At 39.9% G+C, this 13,709-nt stretch overlaps 1 protein-coding gene across 1 annotated transcript in view; it reads right to left on the bottom strand.

The window, feature by feature from the left end:
* Positions 1-4,954: 4,954 nt before the first annotated feature.
* BLK (BLK proto-oncogene, Src family tyrosine kinase) overlaps positions 4,955-13,709 on the bottom strand; it is a 369,223-nt gene continuing 360,468 nt past the window's right edge. Inside the window, exon 13 of the mRNA XM_086926186.1 lies at positions 4,955-7,729. Within this exon, the coding sequence (XP_086782312.1) occupies positions 7,524-7,729 (206 nt within the window). The 3' untranslated portion in view covers positions 4,955-7,523. The remainder of the gene's footprint in view (positions 7,730-13,709) is intronic.

Genomic DNA, 13,709 nt, shown 5'->3' with positions numbered 1-13,709 from the left:
AATCTCCTTCCCAGTGGTGGAGATCTCCACCTATATGTGAAAAGTTACTAGTAGTAAACTAACACTTGTAAGTTAGGCTCAATTCCTGAATTCACGGGGTGTAGACATGTAAGTCTACACTTCGTAGTAAGCGTACACTGCTAAATAGCCAAAAGAAGTACATTTACCACAAAGGGTAAGAGAAAATATATACGTGTAGATTTACTCATATGTAAGTTTACCTTTGTGAATAGGCCTCTGTAGCTAATGCTGAATTCTCATTCTTTAAAGAACAAACAGTTCTCTATCCAACCCTGAAAAAGAGAGATGTTTACTTATACACCCTTCAAATGTACTTCATTTGTCATACCCCAATATAAGTCAATGACCCAATTATGTCTAGTAGTTTAGGCTAGCACTGTTTTAGAGATTTTTCTGTACGCTTACATGAATCTGTTACGAGCTTAAAGAAAACATTTTTCTCAATGACAGGCCTAGAACATTTAGTCCTCATTATAACTCTTGTATCCATATCTAAAGGCCTACACATCTGCTCTTTGATGTAATCACGTTACATGGGTCATCAGCTAGCATTAGAAGGATGTTGAATTACATTAGGAAAAAACCTATTCATCCCAGAGGATGCTTCATAAAATATTGCAATATGTTCTTGACCAGCTCATCATCATTACATTTGTTTGATCATTTCCTCTCAAATGTCAAAAACAAGGCATATTCATATCCATCATCCTTGTACCATTCAATTGTCCCTGCCTAATGTATCGCCTATGTTTTATTTGAGCCACTTAGGACACCTTTACCTTGGGTAATGAAAGAGTCACTCATTTGCATGCTGCAACCTCCTTTTTCGAGTATTTGTAACATGACTCATTATTTTCATAATTTCACAAATGTTTTATCTTTCTAAAACATGTACCAATTTGGACTTCTTCTCGTTCACTTTCTTGTTTGAGAAAGACCAACATGTCTCATCTGAGGCATCCTTCTTCCTACTACGTTTTCCCATGATTGCTCTGAGTAGATCCTAACAAATGTCTTTATTTCAATTTATAACATCAGTATAATCTCATCCTGCACACCCTCATTCAATTCCTTCTGAATCTTCAATTCTAATATAATGTATAGATCAAAAGTCTGTCACCAAGTATATGAAGGTTTAAAAATAAGATGCATCAATGTACAGTTCAGGTAGCAAACCCTTAGCCAACTAAATGTTTTTTAGGCCTGATGTATTTATGATAGTGCCGGGAGTTGTGTGTATTGTTCTCCTGTGTTAGTATTGGGTGCTGTGGGTAAGTAAAAATAGATACAGGGTAATGGTGCAAAATCAGATTTGGAGTAGCTTACTTAAGAAGCATTTCAGAGGTCAGTTTTAGGACAGATTTTGTTTAGTATCCTTATAAATGATCGGCAAGTTGGAATATTTAGCGTTTTCAAATTAGCTGAAGGAACAATAAAAGAGAAAACAGCAAACAATGAGGAAAGAAGCAAATAAATACAAGAAAATTCAAGAGTTTACAAAGCCTGGCTATTTCCAAAAGCCTTGTAATTGCCATCTTGCACAGAACTTAGACCCTGCAAGTGCTGAGAAATTTAGAATGCTACAAATGTGTTAAATAAATCAAGTAAATATTGGAGAATCACATCCATTTTCTAATGCCACAGAAGGCCCCATTTTGAAAACCAAAATTTTAAAAACTATTGACAAGCTTCAGAACAAAAATATAAAAGCAAATAGTGAGTAGTTGATGTGTTTCACATATGGAGAAAAGAAAACAAGGTTGAGTATTTTTGGCCTTTTGACAATAAGGTGAGAACGAAAATGGAAAGTGAAATAATAAAACTTGAAGATGTGAGTAATGACCAGGAATGGAGTGACTTCTCAAAGGTAATATAGAGGGAATTGTTTACAACTCAGAAAAAAGACATTGAGATTAGATGCAATGGAAAATTGCAACCTGTTAAACAGTTCATGCAAACCCAGCCTGCCAAGTGCAGCCACAGAAAGTTAATCAACTCAAGATTCAAATCATGAAGAAGGAAATCACTTGTAAGACTTTTTTGTGACTCTAAGTAACAGACAGCTGTGCAAAAGGGTTATTAGAGCTGTAAATTCCAATGAGTTATACAAATATTCATGGCTATCATGGCACTTGCACCCAAGGGAAATTTTGTTTGATGTATATTATTTTCTGGTGACTGAAGTATAAGTTACAGTTAGGAACATGAGCTTCCACTGTTGCATGTCAGAGAAACATCACTAAATAGTATCCAAAATAGAAAAATTGCTTGTTATTCCTCCCTTCACACTTCCAAACTATGTTCTGAAGTCCTCAGAGTATTTTTGTTTAACTTGACAGGCTTGTAGGCATTTCTGCAATACACAATTATTCCTTTGGAGTATGCTTCCCCTGCAGATCATTTTCGCCCTGGTTTTAGGATATCTCTCCATGGAAGTTTGAAAGTAGCAGTGTTAGATCTGACATGCTTGATGTGGTCTTCCCCCAGACTTTTAGCCTTCACTTATCCTGTATTCTGAAATTTGTTTTTGTTGGTATTAGTACTCTACCTACTTTACCACTGCTAACTAGTGCTAAAGTACTTGTGATCGCTTCCTAAATATGGTAAGATTGGCCTACACCTGATTTTCACACTTAGCTTACTTCCAAGTCCATAGTATATGGTACTGCATGTACAGAGTGCCTATAAACTAAACACTATGGGGCTTATTTACAAGCCCCTTGCGCCGCTGTTGTGTCACTTTTAATATGGGAAAAAGTGACGTACCGGCAACGCAAGAGGCTTGTAAATAAGCCCATATTAGAGGGCCTGCAGCACTCATTGTGCCCCTCACTAAAGTAGCCCTTCAAACATGTTTCATAAGTGTCATTGCAGCCTGTAGTGCAAGTTTAAACTGCCAATGTGACCTGAGTAAATAAACCTTTTACCAGGTCTAAACGTTTCTTAATATTGGATATGTCACCACTATAGAAGCTCTACTCTCTTATTGGATAAAAATGGGATATCGTATTACTTTTAATAAGTTCTAAATTGAAAAGAGTTAGAAATATCATACTTGGGTTCAAACAAATTGTGATTTTAAATCCTCTTTAATGATAAAGTTTGATTTTAAGTCACAATTCTGAAAATACCACTTTTAGAAAGTTGGTGTTTTCTTGTCCTAACCATTCGTTGCCTGGTGCCAGCCCTGGGTCACATGCCCACTCCATAAGGCTTTGTGTATTCCTCCCAGACAGTAAGACAATAGGCCTTAGGTGTGGGGAGGGTGGATCATTCCTGGTCGGATGGCTTTTGTCGGAGCTGTTCCCTGTCCCACTTGCATATTTAAGGGGCTTGCCTACAGCACATGCTAAGCAACCTACTGCTAGTCTTTTGTGAATGTAGGCTTCTTTGAGTCTTGACATGGGAAGGAATGAACTTTCAAGAACCAGATGGGGGGGTAGCCTGGAAAATTCTCCCACTTTAAAGGCTGGCACCAGGCATAAATATTGGACCCTTACAAAAACTCTTCAGTAAACTCCTGATCCTGCAGACATTACAGAAGAAGGACTGCCTTGCTCCCCAGAGGACTGCCCAGCTGCTTGAGGCCCGCCTTTTTTCCCCAGAGGACGACAATGCTGTTTGAGATTTGCTTTGTTCCTCAGAGGACTGCCCTGCTGCTACCAAAGGACAGTGCTACTGCTCGAGGCTTGCCTTGTTCTCCATCGTACTGCCTGGCTGCTTGTGACCTGCCCTGTGCTCTGAAAAGGATGTTTGGGCCTGCTCCTTTCATCCAAGGCTACTTGAGTGACACCAAGGGTCAATATGCTGATCTTCTCTTTTGAGCTACAGCGAGACAACAAGCTTCTAAGACCTCCCCACAACTACCTCGATGACCTGATGCAACTAGATCTGCCTGGACCTGCAACTGGACTTGCCTGAAACCTGCTTGCCTCTGCTGGAGTCAGTCCCTGATCCCCAAGAGGTGCCTTCCCAAGTACTGGACTCATGACTGATATTAGAGTAATCCTGAAGTTTTAAGCTCTTCCTGACCTCAAACCGGCCTGTTCGCGTCGGCATTCAGCTGACTGCGACAACTGCCAGTGCACAGCTCGGGTGAACTCGGCTCTTAGAGCGACAATGACTGCCAGCATGAGATCTGCACTACTGCACTACAGCAGCAACAGTCTACAGTGACCGCCAACATGAAGCTCCAGCCTGTTCCTCGCGGCATCCTCTGCCATGAACTGGACTATTCATGCCAGACTTTGAAAAGGTAACTTGTTCAGCAGGACCAAACCTGGTCCCTGTATACCATCCATGCTCAATCGCTGTCGCCCTAAACTTGTGACTTTCCCCAAGACTAGCATGACCAGATGACCACGAGTAGCAATTAGTGTTTTTTGGCACTATACTTACCAAAACCTTTTTAATTACATATCTCCACTTCTACTGATTGAATTTAATTAGCTATATTGAAAACAATTCCCTCTATTTTTCTAAATTGGTTCGGGATTTTTCTTGTTTTGTGTTTAGCACCTTATTATTGGTTGTGGGCTGCACACATACTTTACATTTTTCCTTTGAGTTAAGTCTAACTGCTTTTGTCCCAAGCTGCCAGAGGGTTAATCACTAGTGACTTTTGTGGTTCACTCTAACAAGGATTCTGGTTGTTCACTAAGTGGGACTTTCACCCCCCTCAATAAATAACCTGATTTCTTACAAGCAGAATGTTGATTATCAACAGCTACTGCACTTTGGATGACAGCGGACAGTGATTTCCCATTTGATATATTTTAGATGGTTGAGATGTTGCTTCGCGCACACTTAGAAATCAAAGGATGGATTCAACCGATTGTCAAATTTCAGTTTTGTTTTTATCATATAGTATACAATTCAGCTCCTACCTGTTGTTTTATATATTGCACATTTTATTAATGCTCTTAAACAGCTCTTTAATATTTACCCAATTTTATTCAATTTTTACAGTGCACCAGTTATCTAAATCATAACAAACGTACTGTTAGTGCCAATCTCTCCTGTGTGTACCATGTATCAACGTTTACAGTTGGATAGTTTCAAATAATCAAGTATTCATTTTTCAATAATACACACTATTGTCAGCTTGTTTCCTGGAAATCATAATTTTATCAATTCATGTGCCGTTTTTCTCTGTCCAGCATACATACTAAGATATCTGTTTTTATAAATGGCAATATTCTTTTTATGAAATCCTGCAAATTTCACTAAATATTTTTCATTAAAGATCCTTCAAGAATACTCTAGAACATTTTAACTTTTGATATCATTACAGGTGGATTTCATACAGTATATCAAATAAAATCCTTTCACAATATAATAACACGATAATGATATTTATCAACTCTATTTATAAATTGGCTTTACCTGCTGGAATACCCTCCCATGTCACAAGTTTGCTTTTACACCTTTTGCCTGGATCATCTATCACTTTATATTTTATCACTACTTGATTACTATATGGGACCATGTCTTGTGTCTCATTTAGAAAAAGATTTCAGTTTGCATGAAGGATTTCTAAAGTTCTGTTAAATAATGGAAGTTTTGTATTTTCCCGTATGTGTGTCTTGCCGTACAAAGCAATAATCTGTGTTTATTTATCTCTTTTTGCACTTGATACATGTATTCATCTTCTTAAGCCTTAGCTACTTAAAGTATTTTGTTTGTCATTATATTAATGTTCATGAAGATATGGGTAAACTAAAAATCATACTCAATAACATTTTGCAGCACAGTTAAATAATATATCATCTTGGTTAGGAATTCATAGCCTTCAATCTATATGCTTTGAATGAGTTTTTTTGCATAACTCATGATGAGTTGTAGTTTGAGATAAACTCTTTGATCTCGTTTTGTAGGCTATAAATATTCTGTACTGGGAATTGTTAAAAAAAAGTCTATAGGATCCAAGCTAATATAAAAAATAGAATCAGCCCTTTTTCATCATAAGGCACTCAGGTTCCTTGCCTCATACAGACAAATGTATCCTATAGCATATACATAACTACCATTTATATATTATGATATTTTTATGCAACCATTATATGATTTGCAGTATATTCCATGCTGCCACACTGTAATTTCTCATGTTGTCCATTTATAACTTCTTTCTAGCTTTCCTTTCTTTGTGGACTCAATTATATATGTTATGTAGTCTACTAATCCAGTTCTTCTTCTGTTTGCTAGTAAGCAATCTGAAAAAAATACATTTTTCTACAGTACGACTAAGACCCACTTGGAAAGCAACAGGATTGTATTGGTACATTAAATGTTTGGGCACAGACCAAGCACAGCTCTCTAAGAGAAGGTGTTGGGTGATGCTGACAGGTTAAAGATTTTTGTATAAATAGGTAATTTATATCAATGTCTTGTTCCTCATTCTTTCATGGTGATGTATTCCATCAATGGATCGCTCTAACGTTTTCCTTCAAACATACGCTAGGAGAACAAAACATAACCTAACCTACTAGTCATGCTTGTCAACAACCATGTTTTCCATATAACAATGACAGAAATAGCTCAGAAGAACTCAGTTTGACAATGTTTGTCTATCAAAACCTTTACAGCCAACAACGGGAAAAATATGTTTCATACGCATGTCTCTGAGACATAGGAACCTATCTTTCTAGTCATCCAGCTTTTTGCTCATCTGAGAGAATGATATTATGATTTCAGGTTGATATAGTAAGGGTCAACTTCACACATGCTTTCATCTAATTCGTTTAATCTGGACTGAGTATACCTTTGGTTTAAAAACAATAATCTTTTGTTAAGACAGCATTTGAAGACTCATCTTTTTTCTAGCATAAGTCTCTTTCTTTGGATACCGCTTATGTTCTGTCTGCATCATTGGAAAGCACATTCCAAGTTCAGTTTTCTCACATTCAGTACAAGATATGAGGAGTGGGCTATGTCAGCACAAGTTTTCAAACTTCAGGAACTATCTCCACCCATTTCATGGAGCATAAATCACTCATTGAAGGCACTAAGAAGGGTCCCTCAATTGCCATATGGCACGTTGTAACGTGATTTAACAGAACATGACATAAACCACAACAATTAAATATTCATTTAAAAAAAGCTCTCCCGTTTTTCTTTTGCACAATAATGATTGCTTGTTTTGTTTCCAGTGCAATGAGGTGCTATTTTGGAAACTAGTTTATCTCTGCATTCCGTTTAGGCACAATGTTCACTATTTCAGTGCAAGCATGTAAAAATGTTCTCAGCCACCACATCTTATTGTGCTTGCCTCTGTATGGTCACATTAGTAAGACCATATTAATTCAATGGCAGTCACCTAGGACATAAAAATATATTGTCTCGAAGCAAAAAGTGCCAACTTGCTGAGTTCTTGTTGCAAATATGGGGAACTCAGGCCAGTTAGGTAGAGATCCTAAGTGCAAATAAGCAACAAGCATGATCTTAGCAGAAAATATTGTGTTGCTGTTTTGTTCACTTCTTTTCTCATCTCTTCTTTGCATTTGTCATTTAGGTTCCTCCTCATATTGCTTTTCTGTGGCTGTGTAATAGTCATCAAGAATATCCTGCAAGCATCTAAATGTAGGTCTGTCTTCTGGCTTTATCTTCCAGCATCTCATCATGATTTCATAGAGTTCTGGTGGGCATTTCTCAGGGCAAGGCATCCGATAACCAGCGTCTAGATGTCGTATCACTTCCGGGTTAGTCATACCTGCAATGGTGAAGACTTCAATGTAATGAGCTGCAACCATAAAATACAGAATAGACAACATAGCAGAAATATTTGATTTAGAGTCCAAGATAAAACCCTGAAAATCCAACGTTGGGAGACTCTAGTAGCAAATGAATGGTGTTACGTTTGATCATATAGATGACAACAGAAATAAACTTGGAATGGTCAGTTAAAGTGGGCATACATTATTCCAGGTGAACCCATTTTGTGATGAAATGTTTATAATCCTCTTCATGAATATTTCACACTTCAATCAACCCTGAATGAAGCTGTTTAATTATTGCGCTTGGTATTCTATTTTTTACTTGTTTACTTTTAATATTCTTTATTTGAATTCAATTTAAAATACAAAGAGGCTTGTAAGAAATATATTCATTTTGTTTGAGTTTGTCCAGATTTGGTATGCAGCAACTCAGAAGTAAATTGAAGGAAGCAAAGTAAATGTGGGCAGTGGATTGCGGAGTAGGTTGAAAGACCCCCATCCATTTGCATTTCATGATGGAATACAGTATGCAGTGTTTTATAGGAGCTATGGGGCACATGCATCAAGCCCGCATTTTGTGAATCCCAAATAGTTAATATTACTGATTTGCTATTTGGGAATTGCAAAACTTCTGTGTGATAAATGTATCTATATCACACTCGTAAAGTAATCACTTGGTTAAACATATATATATATATATATATATATATATATATATATATATATATATATATATATATATATATATCACTGAAAAAAACTGAAAAAACCCTGTAACCTTTGTTTTTTTCAGTGAGATATATTTTTATATCACTGAAAAAACCTTAGGTTACAGGGACTTTAGAGTTAGGCTCAGCTTTCGTTCATACAGAACCAAAGAAATTCCGCAGTTATAGTTACGTGAGCTGTGCAAGTGAGTATATGGGTGAGTGAGTGTGTCAGTGGCTGTATGGGTGAGTAAATGGGTGTGTGCTTGGTTGTATGGGAGAGTCTATGCTTGTTCCAGTGATTGTATAGTAGAGTGAGTACATATTACTGTATGTGTGAGTGGGTGTATGAGTAACTTTATGAGTGATTGAGTAGGTCTGAGAGTGACTGTCAGGGTAAGTGAGTAGGTATGTACATAGCTGTGTGAGTGACTGATTAACTGATTGAGTGGCTGTATGGGTGGGTGTGTAAGTGTCTGTATGTCTGTATGACTGGATGTGTGCGGGCCTGTATTGATCAGTTAGTAGGTGCACGAATGGCAGTATATGTGGGTTAGTGGTTGCATAAGTGAATACATGGGTGAGATGATGTGTGTGTGGCTCTATGGATCAGTAGGTGTGTAAGTGTTTGTATAGGTCTGTGAATGGGCAGGTCAGTAGTTCAGTGGGAGTGGGTGTATGAGATGTATCGGGAATTAAGTAGGTGTGTGAGTGGTTCTGTGGATGATGTCATCAGTGACATCATTAGAGATGTCATTACTGATGTCATTTGAGATGTCATCAGTGATTTCATCAGTGATGTCACTGACCATGTCATGAGTGATGTAATATGCGAGGTCATAAGCAGTGCATTATGGGGTGTAAGTTATAGTTAGCTCAGGTAACTAAAACTGCTGAATTTCTTTGGTTTTGTAGGAGGGAAATCTGAGCCTAATTAAAACATCCCTGTAACCTTTGTTTTTTTCAGTGATTTTCCAAAGCTTTTTTAAAATTCTATTTCCTAACTATAACGTTCCTGTAACCTTTGATTTTTTTCAGTGAATTTCTAAGGTTTTTTAAATTCGATTTTCCAATGATAACATGCCTGTAACCTTTGTTATTTTAGTGTATTTTTATGTTTTATTTCCTAACTGTAACCTGTAACCTTTTAGAGTGAGTGTGTGAGTGAGTGCATGAGTGTCTCAGTAGGTGTGTGAGTTCGTGAATGTCTCCCTGTATGTGTGAGTGGGTGCGTTAGCATCTGAGTGGGTATGTGAGTGGATGCATGAGTGTCTTAGTGGGTGTCTGAGTGGGTGTGTAAGTGTCTGAGTCGTTATATGAGGGGGTGCATGAGTGCCAGATTGGGTTCTGCTAATTTTCTGCTTTTTACTGTCACTCTTTCTGCTCACTGCCGACCTTTATGTTTACTCTTTCTGCTAGGCCTGGGGACTCCGCAAAATTCCACAGAGTTACCGAAAAACTGCTGAGAGTAGTTAGTGGCCAAGAACCCCAGTAAGTCCCCCAGAGTGGGATTGCTGAGGGGGCATGAAAGCCCTCCCCCCACTTTGTCAACCCCCGTGCAAACGCACCTCCTGGCACACTACTGGTGCGAGGATGACTTCCCCTTGGTATCTGAGTGCCATTGGGGGGCCAAGAAGCACTATTGTTGCCACCAGTAAGTTCCCTAAAACAGGACTGGTTAAATCTCGTTGGAGGGCCGCCCCTTTTCTCAACCACTCTGCAAACACACTTCCTTGCACACTACTGGTTTGAGTATCAAGTCCCCTTAGCTGCTGAGAGTGGCTGGGGGCCAAGAAGTGAACCCCTATTGTTGCCAACAGTAAGTCCCCCACAGCGGGATTGCTGATACCTCGAAGGCCCGCCTACTTTATTAACCACTCTGCAAGCGTACCTCCTGGTGCATTACTGGTTGGGTGATGAAGTCCCATTGGCTGCTGAGGGTCTTGGTGGCCAAGATCCCCTATTTTCATCACCAGTAAGTCCCTCCCAGTGGGCTTGCTTAGACCTCGATAGTGGCCCCGCCCTCTTTCTCAACCATTCTGCCTCCTGGAGTACTATTGGTTGGGGGATGTAGTCCCCTTGACTGCTGAGGGTCATTGGGGCCGCTTTCTGCCCATTTCTGACCTCTATTTTGCCTCTTTCTACTCGTTTCTGACCTTTATTTAGCCTCTTTCAGCTTGTTTCTGGTTGTTTCAGATCTCTATTTTGCCTATTTCTGCTCATTACTGACCTTCATTTTGCCTCTTTCTGCTCGCTTATGGCCCTTATTTTCCCTCTTTCTGCCCGTTTCTGATAGTTATTTTACCTCTTTCGGTTTGTTTCTGAACTCTATTTTGCCTCTTTCTGCTCATTACTGACCTTCATTTTGCCTCTTTCTGCTCGCTACTGGCCCTTATTTTCCATCTTTCTGATCGTTGCTGACCTCTATTTTGCCTCTTTCTAGTTGTTTTGGATGTCTATTTTGCCTCTTTCTGCTCGTTCTGACCAGTCTGAAAATTTCTGCTGGTTTCTCACCTTTATCTTCCTTCTTTCTGCTCTTTGATGACCTTTATTCTGCCTCTTTCTCCTCAGCTCTGCCCTTTTTTTTGCCTCTTTCTGCTAATTTCTTAAGGGGTCCCCAGCATAGGAATTGACTCAGGGAGGGGGGGGCATGCAGCCCCAGGAGATGGGGTCCCCAGATCCATTCTGGCCTAGATGCTAATTTCACAGAAATCAAACCTCAACAAGAAGCACTATAAACAAAGCAGATGACCCAGCTGAAGCTCCACTTCTGTAAAGTACACATGATTCTATCTCCAGGGGTGGCAAAGGCATAGCAAGTGTGTGTTCCTTGGTAATTCCATATTAAAAGATGATCTGAAATTCTTCATGGAGGTGAATGCATCATTGAACTATTGGAGCACAATCTGTAGTGACTGTGACAAGAGGGTTCTTTCTTGTCCTTACCTGGTGGGAGCCGAGTCCATGGTTTCCCCTTTAAATTGCTACAATTATTCAAAGCTACAAATCAATTGGAAGCCATTTGGCCCCATCCACCTTAGCCGCCTTTTGCCAGGATGATGGACAGCTGAACAAGCAGGCCCCCAGCGTATTTCCCACCAATGTTGGTGAGGCGTTGTTGATGCTGAGGAATATGATGACATCTCCACCAAACAAAGAAGCCCTTGCTTTATGTACTTAAGAAGACCCACTCAGACACTGATGTACCCACTCACAGACCCACTCACACACCTACTCAAAGATCTACTCATACACTCACACACACTCATGGACCCACCCAGACACTCATTCACCCACTCACAGATATTCACCTACTAACAAGCCCACTCAGGCACTCATGCACCCACTCACAGAACCACTCAGGCACTCTCATAGCCACTCACAACCACATTCAGACACTCATATACCCAGTCACAACCTCACAGAGAGACTCATGCACCCTTGCACAGATCCACTGAGACACTCCTGCATTGACGTCAGTGATACAAGAGAGTCCATGAAATGCGTAGATCTTCTGTTCTTTTTTTTAAAAGTATTCTTTATTTTCACATACAACGGCAAAGCCAACGCGTTTCATTCCCATTCGTGCCTTGGGAATTTCATCAGGGCATATACTAGTCAGTCAAGTCCGTGCGATGATTCTCGATGTGGTTCCTCTTAGGAAACAGGTGAGGAAGGATGATCACAGTAGATCACAGAGTATTCCTGAAAAGTGCTTCACACTCAATTCCAAGTGGAATGGTGGTTCGAGTCCCCTGGATTGGCTGGAAAATATCACTATGGAGAGTCAAGAAGTATATTGATTCTGGACCCCTTAGGGGGGCTCCAAGGTGGAGAGGGGGTCGGTATGTTGGATGCATCCAACATTCCACGAGGAGGAGCGGCGGAGAACGGAGACCATATCACAGGCACCGTCGCGTACTAACGCGGACATCACCCCCACCGAAGCCGGTTATCTTCCCGAGCTTACCCACCCCCTCTCCGCCTTGGAGCCCCCCTAAGGGGTGCGGAATCAATATACTTCTTGACTCTCCATAGTGATATTTTCCAGCCAATCCGGGGGACTCGAACCACCATTCCACTTGGAATTGAGTGTGAAGCACTTTTCAGGAATACTCTGTGATCTACTGTGATGATCCTTCTACACCTGTTTCCTAAGAGGAACCACATCGAGAATCATCGCACGGACTTGACTGACTAGTAAATGCCCTGATGAAATTCCCAAGGCACGAATGGGAATGAAACGCGTTGGCTGTGCCGTTGTATGTGAAAATAAAGAATACTTTTAAAAAAAAGAACAGAAGATCTACGCATTTCATGGACTCTCTTGTATCACTGACTTCATTGTGTGCGCCTCTCCACTCTTATATACTATTGCTCAGATACACATCCTCGGCAGCGGATGGTGAGAGTAGCCGCACCACCAAATATTTCTGAAACAGACAAAGTTAATGTGCGAAACCCTGGTCAGCTGCTGTGTGCTTTTGTTCATTGTTTAGACTCCTGCATTGACTCACAAACTCATGGAGACAGTCACAAACCCACTCAGACACTCACACACCTACTCAGCTACTCACACATCTACCTACAGACCCACTGACACACTCATGCACTCACTTACCCTCAAAGGTTACAGATTACAGTTAGGAAACAAAATTCTAAAAACCTTTAAAATTCACTGAAAAACTAAAAGTTACTAATAGTTAAGAAATAACAATAAAAACAGACAGAATTCACACAAAAGCCAAAGGTTTACAGAGACGTTATAGTTTGGAAATAGAATTTAAAAAACCTTAGAAACTCACTGAAAAAACATAGGTTACAGGGACGTTAAAGTTAGGCTCAGATTTCACACCTGCAAAACCATTAAAATTCAGCAGTTATAGTTACCTGAGCTAACTATAACTTATGCCCCCACAATGCACTGCTTATGATCTTACATATTCCCTCACTCATGACATGGTCAGTAACATCAGTGATGACATTACTGATGACATCTCAAATGACATCACTGATGATATCATCTACAGAACCACCCACACACCCACTCACACCTCTATACAACCTCTCAAATACCCACTCAAACACCCACACAACTACTAGCATACCCATTCATAGACCCATAAAAGTACTAACACAATTACTCACTCCTCGATAGTCACTCACACATCCACTCAGTCACTCATTTATACTGTCACTCACACAACCATTCACTCACCCATACAGGCACTCATACAATCAGTCACTCAACCATACAGCGACATCTCAC

The sequence above is a fragment of the Lissotriton vulgaris genome, chromosome 6, assembly GCF_964263255.1.
Source record: "Lissotriton vulgaris chromosome 6, aLisVul1.2, whole genome shotgun sequence".
In the NCBI taxonomy this organism is placed as follows: Eukaryota; Metazoa; Chordata; class Amphibia; order Caudata; family Salamandridae; genus Lissotriton; species Lissotriton vulgaris.
The sequence above is the reverse complement of the archived record's forward strand: the minus strand, read 5'-3'. Positions and strand labels throughout refer to the sequence as shown.